This window comes from Plecotus auritus (assembly GCF_963455305.1).
Source record: "Plecotus auritus genome assembly, chromosome: 2".
Classification (NCBI taxonomy): domain Eukaryota; kingdom Metazoa; phylum Chordata; class Mammalia; order Chiroptera; family Vespertilionidae; genus Plecotus; species Plecotus auritus.
Window position 1 is genome coordinate 3,318,223 of NC_137771.1, and position 21,618 is coordinate 3,339,840.

A 21,618-nucleotide genomic window follows, 5' to 3' on the forward strand; every position below is an offset into this window, starting at 1 on the left:
CTTTCACTTTCTGGCTATTATGAATAATGCTGCTGTGAACATTGCGTACATGTTTTGTGTTGTGTACATACGTTTTCAGTGTTCTTGGGTGTATAGCTAGCGTTGGCATTGTTGGGTCATGTGGTAACTCTCTTCCATTGAGGAACTTGCCAAACTGTTTTGCAAAGTGGCTGCATCATATTACACTCCTGCCAGCAATGTCTGAAGATTCTGATTGCTTCACATCCTTGCTAACACTTGTTATTATCTGTCTTTTTGATTAAAGCTATTCTTGTGGGTGTGAAGTGCTATGTTATGTGGTTTTGATTTGTATTTCCCTAATGTCTAATGTTGAATGTCTTCCATGTGGTTATAGGCCATTTGTATGTCTGGCTGCTCTGGAGAAATGTCTTTGGCCCCCTTTTGAATTGAGTTGTTTGGTTTTTGGTTGTTAGTTGTAGGTGCTCTTTATTCATTCTGGGTCTCAATCCCTTATCAGATAGATGATTTGCACATATTTTCTCCCATCCTATGGGCCATCTTTTCACTTTCTTGGTAGTGTCTTTTGAAGCACAATCAAGTTCAATTTATGCTGTCATCATTAAGAAACCATTGCCTAATCTAAGATCGTAAAGATTAACACTTACGTTTTTTTGTAAGTTTTAGCCCCTACATTTAAGTCTCTGATCCATTTTGAGTTAATTTTTGTGTATGTTGTGAGGTGGGCAGACTTCCAGCATCATTCTTTTGCATGTGGATATCCAGTTGTCCCAGCACCATTTGTTGAAAAGAGCACTGAAGTATCTTGGCACCCTTGTCAAAAATCACTTGGCCATAAAAGTGTGGAGTCTTGATTCTAATCTATTGATCTATACATCTGTCCTTATGCCAGCACCACGCTGTCTTGATTACTGTAGTTTTGCAGTAAGTTTTGAAATCAGGAGGTGTCTGTCCTTCAACTTTTTTTTTTTTTTTTTTAAGATTGTTTTGGCTATTCTAGGTCCCTTGAATTTCCACATGAATATTAGGATCAACTTGTCAATTTCTAAAAAAGAGGCAGTTTTGATATTGATAGGGATTTTGTTAAGTCTGTGGGACAGTTTAGGAAGTCTAAAGCCTTTTTATGGATCTACTCTTTGCTAAAACCTTTTTGTTCTAATTTATTACTATCGTAGGCTGCCTTGGTGAGACATTGTAATTCTCTGGTAGGTTGGAAATGGACTTTGCAGGTTCCAAGAGAGCAAATAGCTAATTCATACAGTCTGCAGGTTTGTGTTCTTTTGATGTGAAAGTTTGCTGATGTCTTAAATGTTTAGAAAAAATGTGGTATTCTTGTTAACGCTTGTTCTGATTAATAGAGAACTAACAGATTCCACATATGAATATATAATTATCAAAGACTTAGAATATGTTACAATAAACCTGTGACATTAAAATTTATATTATTATTCTTATTGGAGGTGTCGGAGATATTTTAGGATCTTGTACTCCTGTGGGGGCCATGTGAATATCAGTTACTGTTACACTCTCAGGTCATTTACTCAGCAAACAATACTGAAGTGCCAGACACAGCGAAGGCCAGGCATAGTCCCCGCCCTCATGGGGAAACTGACTGACATTAATCAAGGTGCCCTGTGAAATGACAACTCATAGAGGCTATGAAGAGATGAATGCTATGAAGGGACGTACATGTGTCATAAAAGGATTTGACTAATCTGAGAGGCTGAGGGAAGGTTCTCGAGTTAAGCTATGAAGGAAAACGGGACTTAATTGAGGGAAAAAAGAGGGAAAGCAGTTGTAGGTAATTGGGTGGGCTGGCTAGTGAGATGTGTGGGATACTCTGATGCTCTGTGGGCCGTTTATAGTTTTTGAGAAGGAGTAGTATCTGAAGACTTGGCTCTGGTCTTATTCTGCCCCTTAAGTGCCTCCTGACTTTGAGCAGGTAACTCAACCTTCCTGAGCTTACTTGCTTGCTGTTTTGTAACCTTATGAGGCAGTGTGCAGCTGTTTTTATTTAGAGATAAAACATACATATGAAAACATACAGAAATCTAGGCTGTTGATGGATTGAATTAGTATAACTTAAAATAATTATTTTTCCTGACCTTCTGTGGTTGGTTTCTTAGGAATGTAATATTGGTAAATTGAATATTTTCTGAAAAATTTTCCTAGTTTTTGTGATTATGATTCACTTCAGTTCTATATACTCTAGAAGCCTCCCATCTGCGGGGAGCAGATGTGGATGGGACTGATTCAAGGCTGGTCATGGTGCATGCTGGGATCAGGCCCTGGAGGGACTGGGAAGTCTTCTTTTTTTTTTTTTTTTTAATATATTTTATTGATTTTTTACAGAGAGGAAGGGAGAGGGATAGAGAGTTAGAAACATCAATGAGAGAGAAACATCGGTCAGCTGCCTCCTGCACACCTCCTACTGGGGATGTGCCCGCAACCAAGGTACATGCCCTTGACCGGGATCGAACTTGGGACCCTTCAGTCCGCAGGCCGACGCTCTATCCACTGAGCCAAACCGGTTAGGGCAGGACTGGGAAGTCTTGAAGGAGGTGGAATTTGACCAGCATCGCTGACAGGCAAACATGGTGGTTGGAGGAGAATTTCACTCAGAGGAAGCGCAGCGAAGGCACAGAGCCAGGAGGGCCGGGGGTGGCTGGAATTTGGGTGCATGTGTGTAGATGAGCCCGGCAAAGAAGGCAGGGGTCAGGTGTAGGGGCTTGGAAAGTCAAACCGGGAGCCTGGATTATATTCTCTGTTCCCGGAGAGGCTTTCAGCGGTGTGTGTTGTCTTTCTTAGGAGTGGGATTGACTGGGTAAAAGTCTAGTTTCTGTGAAGCTGCTCATAACGGCCGCGCGCTTAGCTCTCCAGCTTTCTCTCCGCTGGCCAGGCATGTGCAGTTCTTCCTAGTCTGATTGTGCCGGAGCACCACGCTCCCCCTTGGTTTTGGTCTTTGCACTTGGCCGTCGCCTCGACTTAGAAGGTGCACCTTCCCCCAGAACGCGCGCACGCATACTCACAGCTGCTTCGCTTCGCTGGCCTCCTTGTCCTCTGCGTTGCAGCCGAAGTGAGACTTGTTTGAAAAGCCTTCCTGGTCTTGCCTCTCTCCTTCAGTTTGGGGTGCATGCCCTTGTGTGCCCCGTAGTACTCCCTGGCTTTCCTGCTCATTGCATACTTTACTTTGTATTAGAATTGCTTGTTCACTTCTCTCTCTCCCTCAATTAGATTATATCTTTTGAGGTCAGAGACTTGAGTACCTGGCACCTAGGATGGGCTTAATACTATTTGTTGGTTGAGTGGATGAATGAGCAACGAGGAAGAATTGGAGCTGGGAAAATAGCTCTTGGCAAGAATGTCTGTAGCAGTGGGCTGGAGAAAGGAGTTAGTGTAGCTGAGTTGTGTGTGTGTGAGAGAGCACTACTATTTTATGACTGATAGACTGTGGACCTTGAGGGATGAGAAGAATTGAAGGTGACTCCTAGCTTTTGAACCTTAACTGGACTTAGGTGAGGCCATTAACTGAGGTAGGGAATACAGGGGGGATATGTTTTGGGGAGACTGGATGCCGATGTATTGGTTCTAATTGGGTAATTAAATGACATGAGGTAGCCTTAGCATGTTGGTATACAGCAGGGGTGGGGACCCTTTTTTTCTGCCAGGGGCCATTTGGACATTCATAACATCATTTGTGGACCATACAAAACTATCAGCTTAAAAATTAGCCTGTTATATTTGCTCAAACGTTTAATTAACTTACCCCTAATGCCTTGGCAGGGCCAGACCAAATGATTTCGAGGGTCTTATACGACCCACGGCCAGACGTTCCCCATCCCTGGTATACAGTATGACATTGGAATTGTGGGTCGAAGTCATTCATATTGCCTGTTGTTTTCTTCTTCATTGAGCGTTCAGAGAGCAAGGGAGCCCTGGTCATGGAGTCCATAGAGGTCAGCTTCCTTGGCACAGGGCAGGGTGGAGAAGGCTGATGAGTAGATCTGGAGGGGCAGATAGAGAGAGCCCGCACAGCCTCTGTAGAGTGCATAAGGTTCATGGGACTAGGGACTTGGTCTTGTCATTGGTACACCTCTGCCCAGAACAGTGCCTGTTGGTTAAAAGAATGAATGAATCAGTTCAACAAATTAGGAGAAGTCACAGTAGGAGTGAAGTTGTTATGACAAAAGGGAAGGGACTTGAGGGCAGAAATGTGGTGAATGCTTCCATTTAAGTGTCACCGGAGGGGAGAGCACCAGTGCGGACTGAGAAAGAATGGTCAGAGAGGTAACAGAACAAGAACATGAAGTCAGGGATGCTAAGTGCAGAGATTGTGAGGAGGTTCTCAGTTGTAATGCTGCAGAGTTTGAATAGAATGAAGACTAAGAAAAAGGTAATGATTTTGTCAGGTAGTGAGGTGAGAGAATGAGAAAGAGGTAGCAAGAGAATAGATAATTCTTTCAAGGATTTTGTGGTAAATGCAGAGTGCTGGTAAAAATGGTAGTGAAACGATTGCTTAAGTCCAAGTTGAGAAAAGAAACCCCTGGGACCTGATGGACTACGGGTGTATTAGTTATCTGTTGCTGCAGTAACAAATTGCCAAACTTAGTGACTTAGAACAGACACATTTATCACCTGATCCTGGGTCAGGAGTTCAGGCTAGGTCCCCTGCTTCAGGGCTCCCAGGCTGCATCAAGGTGTTGGTCGGGCTGGGCTCCTATTCAAAGGCTCCCTTGGGAAAGGCCCCCCCCCCCCCAACTCGCACGGTGGTTTGAAGGATTCCGTCTTGTGGGCTGTTGGCCAGAGGTCACCCTCAGTTCCTTGCCATGTGGGCCTCTCCAACACGGCAACGTGCTCCATCCGAGCCGGCAAGTCAGAAAAGAGATGCCGCCGGCAAGACAGGAGGCACCATCTCCGTCCCTCATCACAGCAGTGACGTCAGCACCCGAGCCCCATTCTGTGGTTAGAAGCAAGCCACTAGGCCCGGCGCTCACCCAGGGGAGGGGCTTACAAAGCTGTGTGTTTAAACGAGCTGGGGATCATGGGCGGCCCGCCATGAAGTTTTTCTACAGGTAGGGAGGGGTCTGGCACTAGACAGCATTAGATAGAACGGTTCTTCCGAAAGATGCAGAGGTCAGGGTGGGAGCTCTTAGAGAGGGAAGTCTGGGAGGGGAAGTTGCGGGTGGCACGTTCACATATAGCCCTGTGGGGGTGGGTGAGCCTCTCAGCAAGCCTTCCCTGCCCTCTCCATTCTGACAAAGGTGGGGGTAGGTGCCACTCCTATGAGGTGAGTTAACAGACTGTGTAATAATTGCCGTCGGTAAACCCTGGGTCTTGCTAAGGTTGAATTCTTTACCAGCAGATTCCTGGCCAGTGGAGGTGTCTGTGCTGCTTGCCTCAGGTGGTGGTGAGGATCACGTGAGGCAGTACACACGGGGTCTCCTACAGGAGGAAAGGGGCATGCAGGCCGCCGTCCTCTGGACTCCTTTCCCGGGCTCTGCGTCAGGCCCCTTAACTTGGGTTCCCTGTTGTCTGAGTTACTGAACTGGCCTTTATTTAGTACTGTGATATTTTTAGGGCCTTTTGACTAGACCAGCGGTCGGCAAACTCATTAGTCAACAGAGCGGCAAACCGCGGCGGCTCGCGAGCCGCAGTTTGCCAACCACTGGAATAGACTGTTTGCTTTTATGATAAATGACCCCAAACTGCGACACCTTTCAAGTCCTTTAAGTTTTTATTTTTTATTTATTTGTTAAATCTGTCCTTGCTATTCCCTGTCACTCTTCTGCTTCTCCCTCTCTGTCACTTTCTAGCTACCCTTTCCCCTCCCATGTGTGGCTTCGGATCTCCTCCGGGCTTGGCCACCTGATTATTAGAACTGAGAGTCGTTGAGTAGTAATCAGGCCGGGACTTCGGATCAGGAAGCCCTTCTCACGGGGAAGCACGTGAGCGTTTGTGGGTGACTTTGTAAAGATCTCCTTGGCCTCCGAGTGCATCTTGGCTTCCTCACTGGTTCTGGCTGCCATGGATTGGGTGGGGCTCCCGTGGAGCCAAGGTCCATTCGGGAGCGTGGCTGCCATTTTCCTGCTCTGCGGTGGGAATCGGCGCCATTCTCTCCCTTGGCTTTGATGAGCTTTTGGTGTTTTGGGCTGTAGCACTAGTGACAGGTGGTCTGCAGTTCTTGGGCCAGAAAGTGTTGGAGAAGCAAGGGAAGCCTTTCCACCGGGTGACAGCATGCGCCCGCAGCCTGTCTTCAGGACGGCGAGCCCAGCTTCGGTTACAGGAAGCTTTGCTGTTCCGCAGGATCCTCTGTGTCTTCTCAGTGCGGGAGCTTTTCTGTCCCTGCCACTTGCCTGGAGTTTGCATTGTTCCTGGAGGGAAGCGTTAGTGCCTTCTTCGGGTGAGGGCCTGTGTTCTTCGCAGACAGCACAGCGGCCGCGCGGGGGGCCCGCTCCTGCTCCTGCTCCTGCTCCCGCTCCTGCTCCCGCTCCCGCTCCCGCTCCCTGGCCGGTGCCCTTGCAAGCATCTGTGCGGGGCCTTGGCGTCTCCTTTTCTAGCGTAGGCATGATGTCTGCTCTGCTCCCCACGGACCACAGCAGGTTTTCTACGTGGAAATGCTTGTTATACGTACATAACATCAAATAGAAGGCCTGCTTTGTTGGGTTGATTTTGCTGATATTTTACAGTACTCTATTTTTGAGGGCTTTAAAAAGTGGTTTTCATTGGTACCGGGAATGACAGTGCTGCCTAAAACAATGTCATTTTAAATTCTGTGTAGCTTTTTTCTGAATATGCTCTACTGGAACGTATTTGTACAAATGTGGACACTTAATAAGTGCTCTTTGATTATTTTCAGAATATTGAGTATACTGGCTTCCTAGCCAAATTAAATTTATGAAAGTTCTGTGATCCTGTGATTCATATCTGGAAAGAATAATTTTTTCATTCTGAAATCACTTTAAATACGCTTTACATGAATCTGGTAATAGTGAATCAATTAATGTGATTTCTCAGGTCATAAATCAGGCTTGAACTATTGTAGTATTAATTTCTGTGTAAGCTTCTTAGAACTTCAGTAGTTTTATGGTCTTTTTTAGCTACTTGTTTGCTTTTGAACTCAATTCTAGGCATTGAACTCAATTTGAGAGCCTCCAGTGGTCTGTGCCCCAAATACCACAGAGGTTACTCTTCACTTTCCCATTAGCCGGCCTTTGTAGCGTGAAGTCATTCACCTACCAGACTTTCCCTTTAACTGGGGTGCACGCTTTAATTTTGTCTCTATCCCATAGGAATGTTGCGAAGGTTATTATAGTAGCACTTACGGTGTATTTTAAACTTCTTGAAAAGAGGTACTGTGTGAGTAGAAAGTATTTTTGTACTGTAGCATATGCTCCCCCCACCCCCTACCCTTTTGTGGCTCAGAAAAGGATAAAGGAGCCGTATTTGGAGAACAGGTTGGTTTTTCCATCTCCGAGGTCGTTAGCCCGTGCTGTGGAGGGTCTCCGGGGCATGGCCTGTGCCAGACCCCGTGCCCTTTTGTCTGGCAGCCTGTGCTCCAGCCACAAATGGGAGTGTTCCTTCTGTTGGTGTCTGTGAACACTGTGAATATTTTGTCTTATTGCTTAATTGTTCAGAGACCAGAGGATGGGTGGCAACTCAGGGTGGCCGTAGGAGAGGGAGAGAGGTTCTTAAGAGGACCATGGCCTTCAGTAACTCTCCCCATCAGCAGGGCAAGGGCTGGGACCACTCCTTTTCCTTTCCGTGCGCTTCTGGGAATGTCTTCATCCAGGAATTTAAAAAATATTTGAGCTTCTATTATTAGCCAGCCCTTAAGTACTGGAGATGCCAGAATGAAAAGCCAGACATCCCTTTAAGGATGCCCTTGTTATAGTCTTACTCTGAATATGTTAGAAAAATATTTATAGAGAAGAAAAACGGCTGGGTTGGTTTCAGATGCTGAGTGGCGTTGGGCTTACTAAAGGTGGAGTTGTGGATTAACAGAAGACGTTTCTGAGAGGAATGACTCTTCTGTAATAACCCCGCCCCCACACACATTTACAAATGGCACCGTGGCAGTGCCCGCTGATCACGAACTCCATCTCCTCTTCCTGGGCATGGAGCCAGACTGCATTTCCCAGCCGCCCTTGCAATTAGGTGTGGCTTTGTGGCCAAATTCTAGCCAATGGAGCAGGGAGAGCAGAGAAGCGGGCCACTTCCAGGCCTGGCCCGTAAAACCCTCCAGGCACAGTTGTCTGTGCCCTCCCCTCCCTCTGGCTGGTGCAGAAGCACCCGGTGCCCCAGGTGGGCTCCTGCCAGAGGATGGGGGCGGCATCGGTGCCAGAGCCTCTGCTCGGAGGAGAGCTCGCTGCTGATCAGGCTCACCTGGTTGGGACTTCACACGAGCAATAAGTAAATATTTATGGCATTTGAGCCATGATACAGTTTGTTCTGAGTCAGCCTCCCTAACTGATGGAGGCATGATGCCTGGAAGGCTAGGCAGAACTGGTGAGGTTAGTGAAGGTGCTAAGGGTTTGAGACTCTGCTTGGTTTTGATTATTTATGTATCATGTAATATGTACTGACTAGTGAATTTTAAGAATCAGTTTATGTCATGGTAAAGTACACGAACAAGTTTTTTCAATGCATCACTTCTAATTGATACAAGTGGTTTATTGCGTTCAGTGTAGCCTCTCTCCATCTTTGATTTAATAAGCTCTGTGGGTCCTCAGTTAGCTTTAAAGGGACTCTATGGAGACTTAAACATTCTCAGTCCTTATTTCAAAGAATTGTAAATACAGTTTTCATCATGCTACTTCCTGTTCACAAGCCTGTAATCACTCCTTATTACGTAGCATTTTGTTCATTTATTGCAACATCCGAAGACTATATACATCAGCAATGTGGCTGCATGTGACGTCCTGGACGGAAACAAAAATGAAGAAGACAGTCCATGTCTCCGCGGACGTTGTGCTTGGTACACAGGTGGCTACTGGTTCCTGTACTGCTGCCAGTGGCCCGCGTCAGCCTTTAATAAGCCATAGGTATTTCTTCATTCCATTTTAAAAATTCTCACCCGAGCGCATGTTTTTTTATAAGTTGATTTTTTAGAGAGAGAGGAAGGGGGAGAGAGAGAGAAATAAACATTGGTCGGTGGCCTCCCGTATGCACCCTGACTGGGAGTCGAGCCCACCAACTAGGCATGTGCCCTGACTGGGAATCGAACCCACCAACTAGGCATGTGCCCTGACTGGGAATTGAACCCACCAACTAGGCATGTGCCCTGACTGGGAATTGAACCCACCAACTAGGCATGTGCCCTGACTGGGAATCGAGCCCACCAACTAGGCATGTGCCCTGACTGGGAATTGAACCCACCAACTAGGCATGTGCCCTGACTGGGAATTGAACCCACCAACTAGGCATGTGCCCTGACTGGGAATCGAGCCCACCAACTAGGCATGTGCCCTGACTGGGAATCGAACCCACCAACTAGGCATGTGCCCTGACTGGGAATCGAACCCACCAACTAGGCATGTGCCCTGACTGGGAATCGAACCTGCAACCTTTTGGTTCACGGGAAGACACTCCAACCCACTGAGCCACCCGCTGGTGCTCTTCATCCCAACGGATAGTGCACTTTTTGGAGGAGCGGCTGGCTTTCCCCTCGTGGCCCCTTCTTAGAGACACTGGACATTATCACAGTCTACCATCCATCTAGTTTCCTTTAATGATCTTGCTTGGATATTCTGGCATAGTTTTGTTTTACAGTTGGTGTTAACAGACAGAAGTAATTTCATGGAATTATGCGGTTGCGGAATGCTAGGGCTGAAAGGGTCTTTTTTAGATTTATATATTTTATGTTTTTTACAAGAGGAAGTTTATTTAGAGAGTTACAGGGGTGCCATGGCCAGTGTGCTCAGGGGTCAGAGCAAGTTACAGGGACAAAAGAAGGGCCTGGAAGGGTCCTTCTTAGATCGAATGCCTGGTTTTTCAGATCATCTGTAGCTGATACTCAGGGCGTAGCAGGGGCTTCACCTGGCCTGTTAGAGGCACAGCGCAGGCTCCACGCAGACCTGTGGACCAGAAGCCGCCTCTTAGCTAGGTCTCAGGTGACTTGCATGCACAGTGAAGATGGACACACTGCTCAAGGTTAACTCCCATTTCACTCTGGAGAAAAGCAGGACAGTTAGAGTTGCCCGGAGTCACACGACTATTTATTTCAGTGGCTCCCGTGCTTGGATACATCTTGGTTTTCTTGGGAACCTTAAAAAAATCCTGATGCCTGGTCCCACCCCCACACAGTCTGACTTACCGCCTGGGCCTCGGTGTAAACAGTCTCCCGGAATGACTGCCGTGCAGCCAGCCGAGAGCCGCGCAGCGGGCTAGTGAGAGAGAACCCAGGTTTCTTAGCTCCACGCCGGGTTGTACAGTCAGAAACATGCCTCCCCTACCTGGTGTTTCCCCCTGCACGCCGCCCCATTTTCTTCCCCTCACAGCGCTATCACCTTACACTCCCCACCCCCCACTAGGCATGTACCCCACAACATTAGGACCTTGGTCTGTCTTTTTATTGCTGGGGCCCACCTCCTAGGATGGTGTCTGGCACGCGTTAGGTACCCTCTGATGTTTGAAGAACCAATGGGAAGAGGCCACGCAGATGGCACCGGCAGGGCCCAAGCCGGTCAGTGGGCGGAAGGCTCCTGAGGAATCCGAGATCGGAGTTGGGATTCAGAGGCAGCCAAGAGGGCAGCGGGGGACGTGAACCCAGACCTTCCTGACACTGAGCTGTGCTCCCCCTCCCTGCTGTTCTGCGGGCAGAGAGGTCAGCTGTTTGCCTAGACTTCTCAGCTGGGGTGCTGGATCTGGGTGCGGGGCTCCAGCTCTCCAGACCCCCATATCGGGGGCCACGTCCACTCAGTATCATCAGCAGATCTCAAGGGGTCCAGTGAGAGGACCTCACTCGGATCTGGCCCCTGGTTAACACAAGGCAGTCACTTCTAGTGTGGGTTTCCTTGTGTTTTAGGCTTGTCTTGAGAACCTGGTTATTTTGAGGATAGAACCACATTTGTATCACTCTCCCTTGTGGGAGTGAGTTTCTGTCCGGGTTAAATTAAACTGTTAGAGACACTTTATATGCCACTGCTGTAGAGAGATCATGGTTGGTTGTTGGTGATATTTCTGTTACATGTTATTTTTGGCGTTTAATTCTTCGGATTTGTTACTTGGTATATTTTGCCACGGATTAATCTATCATCAAACTTTGAAGTAAGGCGTAAAAGTCCTTTTTTGGGAAGCCATTTATTAGCGTGTTCCGCTGTACATGAGTGATTTATAAAACTTCTGATGTTAAGGCCGTTGTTAAAATGTCTTGCTAAGTGGTAAGCTCATGCTGTCTTTTTTTGGTAATAGGAAGCCAGAAAATGTTAAGCCTCGAATGTAAGACATTCGTTTTAACATCATGAAATTTCGGTTCAATTCTGAAGCCACATTAAGATGAGATGTTGCAGTAATGCGGTTAGAAGGCTGTTGCTGGCGGCTCTTGCTCCTGTTACGTGAAGTCAGAGTACTGCTGACTTGATGTGAACCACTTTTCATACTGTGCTCTAATTCCACACTCACAGACCCGGGAAGGAACGTGCTGAATTCCCAAAGGGACTTGGATTCTGAGGGTGGCCCGTAGTTCACAGGGAGCGTCCGCGGGCCCAGATGCTAGTTTAGTAGCAGGTGGTTCCTAAAGATGCTGCCACAGGTTGCCAGTCAGCAGTTACCACTATGGACTAAATCAAATAGAAGGCTGGTAAAAGTCCCGCAACAAGAACTTTCTGGAAACAGAAAGTAAGTAGGAAGTGGATGCTTATCCTGGTAGCTAAGAGTCACATTGTGGAGAAGGACTTACTTATGGTGAAGCACTTGACCATGAATATAAGGAGGAAAATTAAAAATTTGTGCAGGTCAACGTTAGTCAGATTTCAACTCCTTTTGGCACAAAATTTTATTTCTTAGAAAATGTTAACATTGTTGGAGATTATTCTTATTGACCTTGGTAACATTTTATGTTGGTGTGGTGCTTTTGAATTGAAAGCACTATTGTATGCTTTATCCCATTCAATTCTCTCAACAACCCTGTGATCTAAGAGAGAGGGGTGTCCTTGCTACCTTAAAAAAAAAAAAAAAATATATATATATATATATCTATCTATCTCCTATCTAATAAAGAGGGACTATGCTAATTGACCATCACTCCGTCACAAAGATGGCTGCACCCACAGCTGAAGCCAAGTTCCCATAAGGAGCCTTAACGAGCAATCAGCAGGGACCTGAGGCTTGACAAGTCCCTGTGGGGCTTGACAGAAGACCTCAGGCTGCATCCCCCACCCGGCAGGGCTTGACAGGGGACCTCAGGCCGTGCCCCCCGCCCCGGCGCAAGGCCAGGGGACCTGAGGCCATGACCCCGCCCGGTGGGGCTTGACGGGGGACCTCAAGGTGCGCTTCCTGTCCTGGTGCTGGGCTAGGGGACCTCAGGCTGCTTCCCCCACCAGGTGGGGCTTGACAGAGGACTTCAGGCCGCACCCCCCACCCCAGCACCAGGCCAGGGGACCTGAGGCAGCGCCCCCCTGCCTGGCTGGGCTTGACAGGGGACCTCAGGCCGTGCCCCCCACCCAGCGGGGCTTGATGGGGGACCTCAAGGTGTACCCCCAGTGATGGGTCAGGGCTTGATGGGGGACCTCAGGCCATGACCCCACCCAGTGGGGCTTGATGGGGGACCTCAAGGCACACTCCCTACCCCGGTCTGGGCTGGGGGACCTCAGGCCATGCCCCCCGTCCTGGCACCAGGCTAGGGGACCTGAGGCTACGCCCCCTGCACGGCAGGGCTTGACAAGGGTGGGACTGGCGGGGTCTGGATCTAGCCCAATGTGGGGGAGGGCGGCTGGGTCTGGGTCTCACACGATTTTGAGGTGCATGTGGGTGGGCGGGGACTTGACTCTGGGTCCCGTGGTGTGCCCCAGACTCTGACAGGAGGAAGGTTTTCATATACATTTTACTAATTTTCTTCCATCTCTGACACTTCTATTATAGAGAAAGGGCAAATAGCAATATTAAATTATTTCCTTTAATCCCCTTTTAATGTGCACAAATTTCGTGCACTGGGTCACTAGTGTGTATACACACACAAACACATACTCTAGAGCAGGGGTCCTCAAACTTTGTTTTTTTTTAAATATATTTTATTGATATTTCACAGAGAAGAAGGGAGAGGGATAGAGAGCTAGAAACATCGATGAGAGAGAAACATCGATCAGCTGCCTCCTGCACACCTCCCACTGGGGATGTGCCCGCAACCAAGGTACATGCCCTTGACCGGAATCGAACTTGGGACCCTTCAGTCCGCAGGCCGACGCTCTATCCACTGAGCCAAACTGGTTTCGGCAGGTCCTCAAACTTTTTAAACAGGGGGCCAGTTCACTGTCCCTCAGACCGTTGGAGGGCCAGACTATAGTTTAAAAAAAAACCTATGAACAAATTCCTATGCGCACTGCGGGCCCAGGACGAGTCGGCTGCTAAGCAGGACAGGCAGCAGCACCCGGTGGGCCGGATAAATGTCCTCGGCGGGCCGCAGTTTTGAGGACGCCTGCTCTAGAGGCCCGATGCATGAACTCATGCACCAGTGGGGTCCTTCAGCCTGGCCTGTGGAATCAGGCCTTAACTGGCTCTCCGACACCCCCCGAGGAGTCCTGGATTGCGTGAGGTTACAGGGTACAGGCCAGGCTGAGGGACCCCTCCGGTGCACAATCGGGCCGGGGAGGGACACGGGAAGTTGGCCAGCTGGGGAGGGACTGCGGGAGGGCTTCAGGGCATGTCCTGCCCCTCTCGCTCAGTCTCGCTCTCCCTATCAGCCAGACCCCAGCAGCAATCTAACCTACCAGTCAGAGCGTCTGCCCCCTGGTGGTCAGTGCATGTCATAGCGAACAGTTGAGCTGCCTTAGCATATCATTAGCATATTGCACTTTGATTGGTTGAATGGCCTACCGGATGACCAGACACTTAGCATATTAGGTTTTTATTATATAGGATTTTTATTGATTTCAGAGAGGAAGGGAGAATGAGAGAGAGATAGAAACATCAATAATGAGAGCTAATCATAGATCAGCTGCCTCCTACTGGGGATCAAGCCTGCAACCCCGGCATGTGCCCTGACCTGGAATCGAACAGTAACCTCCTGGTTCATAGGTCGCTCAACCACTGAGCCATGCTGGCCTGGCCTTGCTACCTTTTTTGATGAGGTAACACAGAGGTCATTACATTCCGAATGACCGCTAGTAAGTGAGAGAACTGAGCTATTTATATTGTAAAGAAAAATGTTGAAGTGGTTGTTGAAAGTCTAAACAGTCCTTGGTTTTCTAGGTAAATAAATATGTTGTTTGTAATGCAGGATGAATAATCTAAACATTTATTTAACACTACAACCAAAAGAAAAGGATATTAGGACCGAAAATAATTGGTTGGCAAGACTCACAGAAGATGGTTTTTCTTTTTTAAAGTCACCATTGTGCTGGTTCTTGTATGAACACTAAAATTTTACCTACATGAAGTAGCCTTGGAGCAGAGACCTCCAACTTCCTGACCTGTGGCACCTGCCATTCTGTTAGCTGGCACTCAGTAGATTCTCTTGAATGAGTAGGGTGTTGGGTTCACTGTTGGGAAATGGTTAACGTTGTTGAATATGGACTGAACTGCAAAATGAATATGGCATTGGTTCTTCTTAATAAAGATTTACTGTGTACAGCACTTAATGCTTCCTCTAAATTTTTTTACAAGTAACACATATTCCCTGCATATGTCTTTTTTCACACACATAGATTTTAAGTTTTGTAACATTCAAGCCTACAGAATAATTGTAGGTGTGGTGCCAAGAACTCGTTTCCCCTTGAACTATGTGGGAATAAGTTGCCAATATGTTTCACCACTGCCCCCCCTCAAATGCTTTTGTCTTTCCTGCAAACCAGAGCATTTTCTCCATCACCATAACGTGTGCTCACCCAGGAAACCAACATGGAGATATTTCTACCATCCCACCCTCATGCTACGCCCGTTACGCCGCTGGGTCCAGTGCTAACCCCTGGCCGCACTCCGTCGTCTCCTCCGTCTCTAAGACACCGCAGTCCGCTCAGTCTTTGGCTTCCATGGCCTTGGCATTCTCCATCGAAGAGTGCAGGCCAGTCACTCTGTAGGCTGTCCCTCCTTTGGGGTTTGTCTGATGTTTCTTCATGATCACATCCACTTGGTGCATCTTTGGCAGGAAGACCACAGAAGAGCCAGTGTGTATCTTTTGCAAAGATTAGTTTTACATTTTATTTTCTGTTTCCTTAGAGCGTTTCCCAAAGTGTATTCTGCGGAACTAGCACCTACTGTGTTCTCAACACCGTGCCACCTCTAGAAGGTAGGATTTGAAAAGCTTTTGACTTACAGGAAGGGGTGGGCGTGGCAGTGCGAGTGTTGCCGGCATTGTAGTGTGCTCAGGACTTAGAAGACCTGAGTTCTGCCTTGAACTTGTTGTGTGATCTTAGATGAGTTACTTAATCCTTCTGGGGGGAGCAAATAACACTCCCCTTGTAACCTTTATGTGAGGATTAAAAAAGGCAAAGGGTTTAACCGCAGGGGAAATTCAAAGCACCCTGCAGTGTTACGTATTGAAACAGTGATTCTGTAACTCTGGTGTCCAATTCCAGGTGACGCAGAGTGGGAGACCTGTGGGAAAAGCCACAGGTCATGTTCGAATCCCATCTGAGCCACTTACTAGTTGTGGTTCTTGGGCCAATTAATCTGAACCTCTGGCTCTTCATCTGTGAAATGGGGTGATTATGCCCTGAGGGGTTCTTGGGAGGATTCAATGAGAGCATGCCATGTAAACTCCTCCTGGATGCCTGATATGGAGTCCCACACGTTCACTCCCTCAGAAGTAGCAGAAAGTAAACTTCCCGGGTCCCGTGCAGCTCCATGGGCACTGAATGGGCTGAAGCAGGAGAAGGTGCTCCCAGACTCAAATTGAAGCAGTTGATTGCAAAGCTCCGAACCCCACGTTAGCTGCCCCTGCACACACATTTCAGATGGACATGTAAATGCAGACAGTTTACTGAACCTGGGTTCTGAGTTGACCTAAACCTGGGCCAGAGATTTAATAATAAGATCGACAGAAAGAAGCATAAATCTGGGCCATCTAAGAATAGGAAGGGTCAGGTTTGATGATCACACTCTGTAAGAAGAGGAAAGGGGTTGTTAAAGAGCAAAACGAATTATGTTTTTCTATTAAAAACTTACTTTTTAACCTTTAAGTATCTTTTGGATAATTACACCGGAGTTTAATTCATTTTGGAGAATCTCTTTGGAAAAGAATAAAGAGAAATCCTACCAATGCTGGCACGTAGTTGGTGCTTAATTACTAGGTATTTTGGATGAATACTGATTTGAAAGTCTGACATTAGAAGTGGCAGTATTTGCTGCTGCGAGCACTGTGCTGACTTGAATAGAACAATATGTGGCTATGTTTTCCTGAATCAGTTCCTATCCTGCTAATTAAATCTCAGCACATAATAATTAGAGCTAAACAGAAAATTGTAGAGCTTCCTTTGAATTTTACCACTCCAAGTTGATCAGATACGTTCCTGATAAGATCTAGCAGTTTGATACACTGTTATATCGACTTATTTTGAGCAGTTTGGTCTAGAGGTTGAGAGATGAACTGTAATCAACTTGATTGAATAACAGAACCAAAATTATTTAATTTTCATTAATTATGAACAAAAATAAAATGGATGCATCATTTCCAGGTTAGAGCTGATATAGTTATAATTTACCTTGCAGAAGTCAACAGGGTGTTCCAAGGAAAAGGTCACATGTATTTCTTGGACTTAAATAAAGGATTTGGCATGTGAATCTCAATTCTTAGCAATAAAACATGAAAACAAGAACTCTCCTTCTTGCCTTATTAAGTGACTGCATATTTTTGTATATTTTAGAAAGTTTTAGTTAAATTATACTGTGTCTCTGAAATTATTATTCGGAAAATATTTGAAGGTTGACTAGAAAAGATGGTTCATTCCCTAGAATTATAGTTGTCAGCCAAGCAAATCATCTGTCAATTTCAGGAGCTTCACTAGTTATTTTTATTGTGAAGGAGGCTGAAAATAATTTTCTGAAGTCACATATCAGACCTGAGTATTATGCTAGATAATGATAATGAAGTGTTTCACTGGATTTGGTTGGCACTTCCATTTCGCAGTGTCAGTTTAACTATTTACATTAAGTCCTGAGATGCATTTGGAACCACTGTATACTTCAGGTTACTCTCAGGTGCTGTTACAATCCTGGTGCTGAGACAGGATTTAAAAGCTGGCACATGTATTTATCTAATTATTATGTCAGTGATGTTATTCCAAAAAGATGAAAAAGCAGTTCTTTTCCAACGGGAAAAAAGCAAAGTTACTTTTTATGATACTTTTAACTGGAAAACAGAAATTTGAAAATAAGAGTCTTAACATTTTGCCTGAATGAGTTCCTATTTTCCCCCAGTACTAAAATTGCCATCTTCATAATGCATAGTGGGAAAATTTACCCGTTGTTAGTTTCTTAAAAACATCCAATTTGTATTCAGCATGAACCTGAAATTCTGGAAATAGCACAGTTTAAAAACTGATTAAGGGGAACTCAGTGGCCTGTCATACTTCTGTTCCTTTTGCAGCCCTGGCTGTACAGCCCCATGGCACACTGTATTTAGAAACTTGATTGAGACAGTGCTTCCACAGCCACCCTCCTTTTCCTCTTTCAAAGCCCTCGGCCCACTCACCTCTGCCTGATTCCGTATCAGAGGGAAGACGGAGGCTTTTCTAGAGCAGTTACTGGTGCTGCTGAAAGAGTGCGCTCTCGCTCTCTCCCTCTCCCCCCCCCCCCCCAAGTGTGCAGACATACCCGTACATAGATGCGCTTTAATATGTCACAGGGACGGCTGGTTCCTCAAAGAGGCTGAAAGGACAGACACTTGACATCAGGTTGTGATCACAAACATAGAAATAGAAGCTGAGGCTAAATATTCTGTTATTATTGTCCAAAGTGCTTTTTAAGTAGTTTTCTCAGCGTATGATACGCCTAGACATGCATACAGTTCGGGATCTGCCATTTATTTAGCCCCCAGCATAGCACTGTTTCATAAAGGCACCCTGTCAATGTGAATATTTGAATTAAGTATAGATTTTAGGATTTCTCCTCTACTTTCAGAATTGTATACAACATGGGGAATTTTATAAAGTAAGAATAAAACCACTGTAGGGGCGGAGAGAAGGGACGGGAGGTAAAGGCTCCTGGGATTTGGTTTTCTGCTCTCTAAAGTCTGAGGGGCCCTCGGTCCCCTTGGGGCATGAGGGGCAGGGAGCCCACGTCAGCACGTGAAATTACAAGGGTTTTGTAGGGTGCAATTAATACAGAACTTTCTAGGAACATTCTCTTAGTTTAACATTCTTGGTTATATAGCAAGATTTAAAAAAGTTTAATTTAATTTTACCCTTAAATTAAAAATTTGGATTCTTAAAAGCAGTCAGTTTTGAAGTTTTTACACTGCTTATAGAAATGGAAGATGGGCATCGTAATTCAATCGGTTATGTAGTTCATGGACCAAAAAAGATTTAGTATGCTAAAACTCTCCTAAGTTCCTTTCTATAAAATATTTCCATATGATGCAGTAAATTATTTTAGACTTTATTTCTATGCCCAATATTTTCCTGTTAAGATATTTTCCTTGAGGAGAAGTGTGTAAATTAGATGAAAAATGCTTGGAGAGGATTTTATTGTGGCTGTAGAAAATACTTTTATTCTTTTATGGTTTTCACATGTTCAAAAAATAGACCTATGCTAAGTAAGCAACATTATAGTAAATGACTAGAAAGATATGCTGCTGTATTTCACTTTTAACATTATTGACTAATACCAGTGTGCCTATAAAAGGCTGTTTAATTGCCAGATATGTAAAGTCATTGAATTACAGTCAGTTCTGTAGGGGCTTACGGAGGAGAATTAGAGGTAGTCTGATTCTCCTTGATTTAGGAAAACTGAAGATATTAAGTAACTTACCCAAGGTCACACAATTAGAAAGTAGCAGAACTGGGACTGAAGCCTGGACTCTTACTTGGAGTTCAATGTTTTTATTATATCTTGTTAATACCAGAATGCGTTATTTCAACCGTGCTTTCTGGAGCAAATTCAGTGTTTAGTATTTAATGCATTGCTTCTTTGTACCGGGTTATGCTCTGCATCCTTTGGCTATTGGGGCTTCTATTTAACATAAACACAAAACTGGAGTGGGTAATTTGAAACTTGGAACTAAATGTGCCAAAACTGGCAAGAAATTTTGAGCCAGGCAAAGGGGACTTTGTTACAGGAATGAAATAGGAAATGATGTGCAAATAAATAAATGAATGAAATGATACATAAAGGAAGTGATCTCTTCTAGAAAGTATCAGGGAGACCAATTATCAGGTAGTGAGACATACCATCTAGTCTGAAAGTAATAGATTTTTCTTTCACTTAATTTAGAAGAGTTACATTTTGATGAAATACATTAATGATATAGATATGTATATGTAAATTGAGTTAATTAAAATGGTATATTTTTACATTTAGGCTAGAAAGCCCAGCTTCTATATTACCTAGCTAACTGCAGCCTTGAATTCCTTATATCATAAGATGTGTAATTTGCTTTTGAAAGGATAAGTCTCATTTATATTCTAGAGGATGAAGTGGTATTAATTTATGAATGAAATAGTCCTCTTTTATTAGAATTCTTCTTTCCTAAAAAAATGTAAACCTTTTCAAGTGGTAAATAGAGGATTTCGGGGTTGTGTTGTGAGGTTAAATCATTGTGCAATTTTGGTGGACTTCATGGAAACCTGGGCAAGAACCTTTAAAAGTAACGCCTGGTCTCAGGCAGCCGCTGGGGTCGTCCCTGTCCACTGCTTGTCAGGGAGCAGAAGCTCTGCTCTGAGAGTGCAAGTGAGGGTTTCGCTCAGAGCAGGGACTCTTGGTCTCAGCGACTAACCCGAGCTGCTGCTTCTGACCTTGCCAGTATACTTTACCTCAAAGGAGATTTCCTCTTATTTTCTCTGAATTTATTGTCTTCTTCTTTATAGATGATCATGGGAACAGCAATAGTAGTCATGTAAAAATCTTTTTACCGAAAAAGCTGCTTGAATGTCTGCCGAAATGTTCAAGTTTACCCAAAGAGAGGCACCGTTGGAACACTAATGAGGTAGATAATTTTCTATTTTTAGGGGTATAATTTCTTGAAGGGCAAACTCCTTAGGTCATTTTGCGTAGTGTTACTTTATATTAGCTTTACCTGGAAATATTGAACTAGGAAATTGTAAACCAGAAGGTTATTTAATTTGGATTTGACAGAAACCAACATGTTTCTTGAATAATCTTTGCTGTGCTTGGCTTGCTTTGAACAATATAAACTGTGCACGCTGACTGACTGACTAAGGGAGCAGGGGTTCCTGTGTCTGTGTTTTCCTGCGTTTTGGCGCCTTGCATTTGGTGGTTAACTGCCTGCGTCGCCACTGAACACCGGCGCCTCTGTTGTCACGAGTTAGTGAAGAGACAGCTCAGTGCCCAGAGACCGTGCGGTGTCTTGACGATGTGAAGTTTCTGTAGAGTTGGGACGCGTAGGCTTCCTGCTGGCAAAACAGCTCTTAGTCCTGCGATGAAGACAGTTTGCATGGAGGCCAGCTGGTTTACCGGAACGATAGGGATCTTTATTGAGAATGAAGACTGTTTAGTAGACTGGATACAGGGTGGGGCAAAAGTAGGTTTACAGTGATTTGTATGGAAATAATACAATAAGTAAAACATAATACAAGAATAAACTCTGTTTCTCCGACTCAAAACTGTAAGCCAACTTTTGCCCCACCTTGTATTTGGCCAGTTAGAAAGAAATTTGATGAATTAGAATGAATTAAAGTTTATCTTCTTGGGTGATGTTTCTCTTTTTCTGGTAAGTCTTAATGTGGGAGTCTTAGAACACTTTAACACCAGTGTTTGATTGCTTTCTCTTCGTTCTGAGTTTGGAATCTGAACATTAGAATTTAGGGTGATAGCCGCTTAGTGTGGTGATAAGAATTGAGTGTGTGTCCATAACTTGGGGAGTTCTAGTCCTTTAATTCAAGTGGCTGGGTTACTGGTTTCGCAGAATTGGTTATAATCAACCAGAGGCCCGGTGCACAGATTCGTGCACATTGAAAGTAAATTAATTAGGAGCTGGCCCGTGGGGCGGAACTGGGCAAGACGGGCAGGATGTGCTCTGGAGCCAACCTCCCTTGGTCCCTCCCCGGCCAGCCACACCTGGGGCGGTGCTGGGGCTCGAAGGGCATCTGCCAAGTGAGCGGGCTCCCTCTGGCAGGTGGGGTCCCTCAGCCTGGCCTGCAGGGACCAGGCTGAAACTGGAAGTCCGACCTCCCCTGAGGGGTCCCTGAGTGTGAGAGGGCACTCTGCAAAGTTGCTGTGGCTTGGCAGCACCTGTGTTGAGCGCCTGCCCCCTGGTGGTCAGTGCGCCTCATAGCTACCAGCCGGTTGGCTGGTCACTTAGGCTTTTATATA

General features: G+C 45.7%; 1 protein-coding gene across 14 annotated transcripts in view; it reads left to right on the forward strand.

Annotated features, from left to right (window-relative positions):
- The window catches only part of CAMTA1 (calmodulin binding transcription activator 1), a 701,446-nt gene that overhangs the window by 14,069 nt on the left and 665,759 nt on the right, over nucleotides 1–21,618 (forward strand). For 12 of the 14 annotated variants that reach the window (XR_013959951.1, XR_013959952.1, XM_080656710.1 and 9 more), the window contains exons 2-3: nucleotides 15,349–15,418; nucleotides 20,154–20,272. The exons of 1 other annotated variant lie outside the window; for it this stretch is intronic. Coding sequence is in view for 11 of the 13 variants with exons in the window: in XM_080656710.1 (XP_080512836.1) it covers nucleotides 15,349–15,418; nucleotides 20,154–20,272 (189 nt within the window). In the remaining 2 variants the exon portion in view is untranslated. The remainder of the gene's footprint in view (nucleotides 1–15,348; nucleotides 15,419–20,153; nucleotides 20,273–21,618) is intronic. One more of the 14 variants, XM_080656728.1, reaches the window with a different exon arrangement.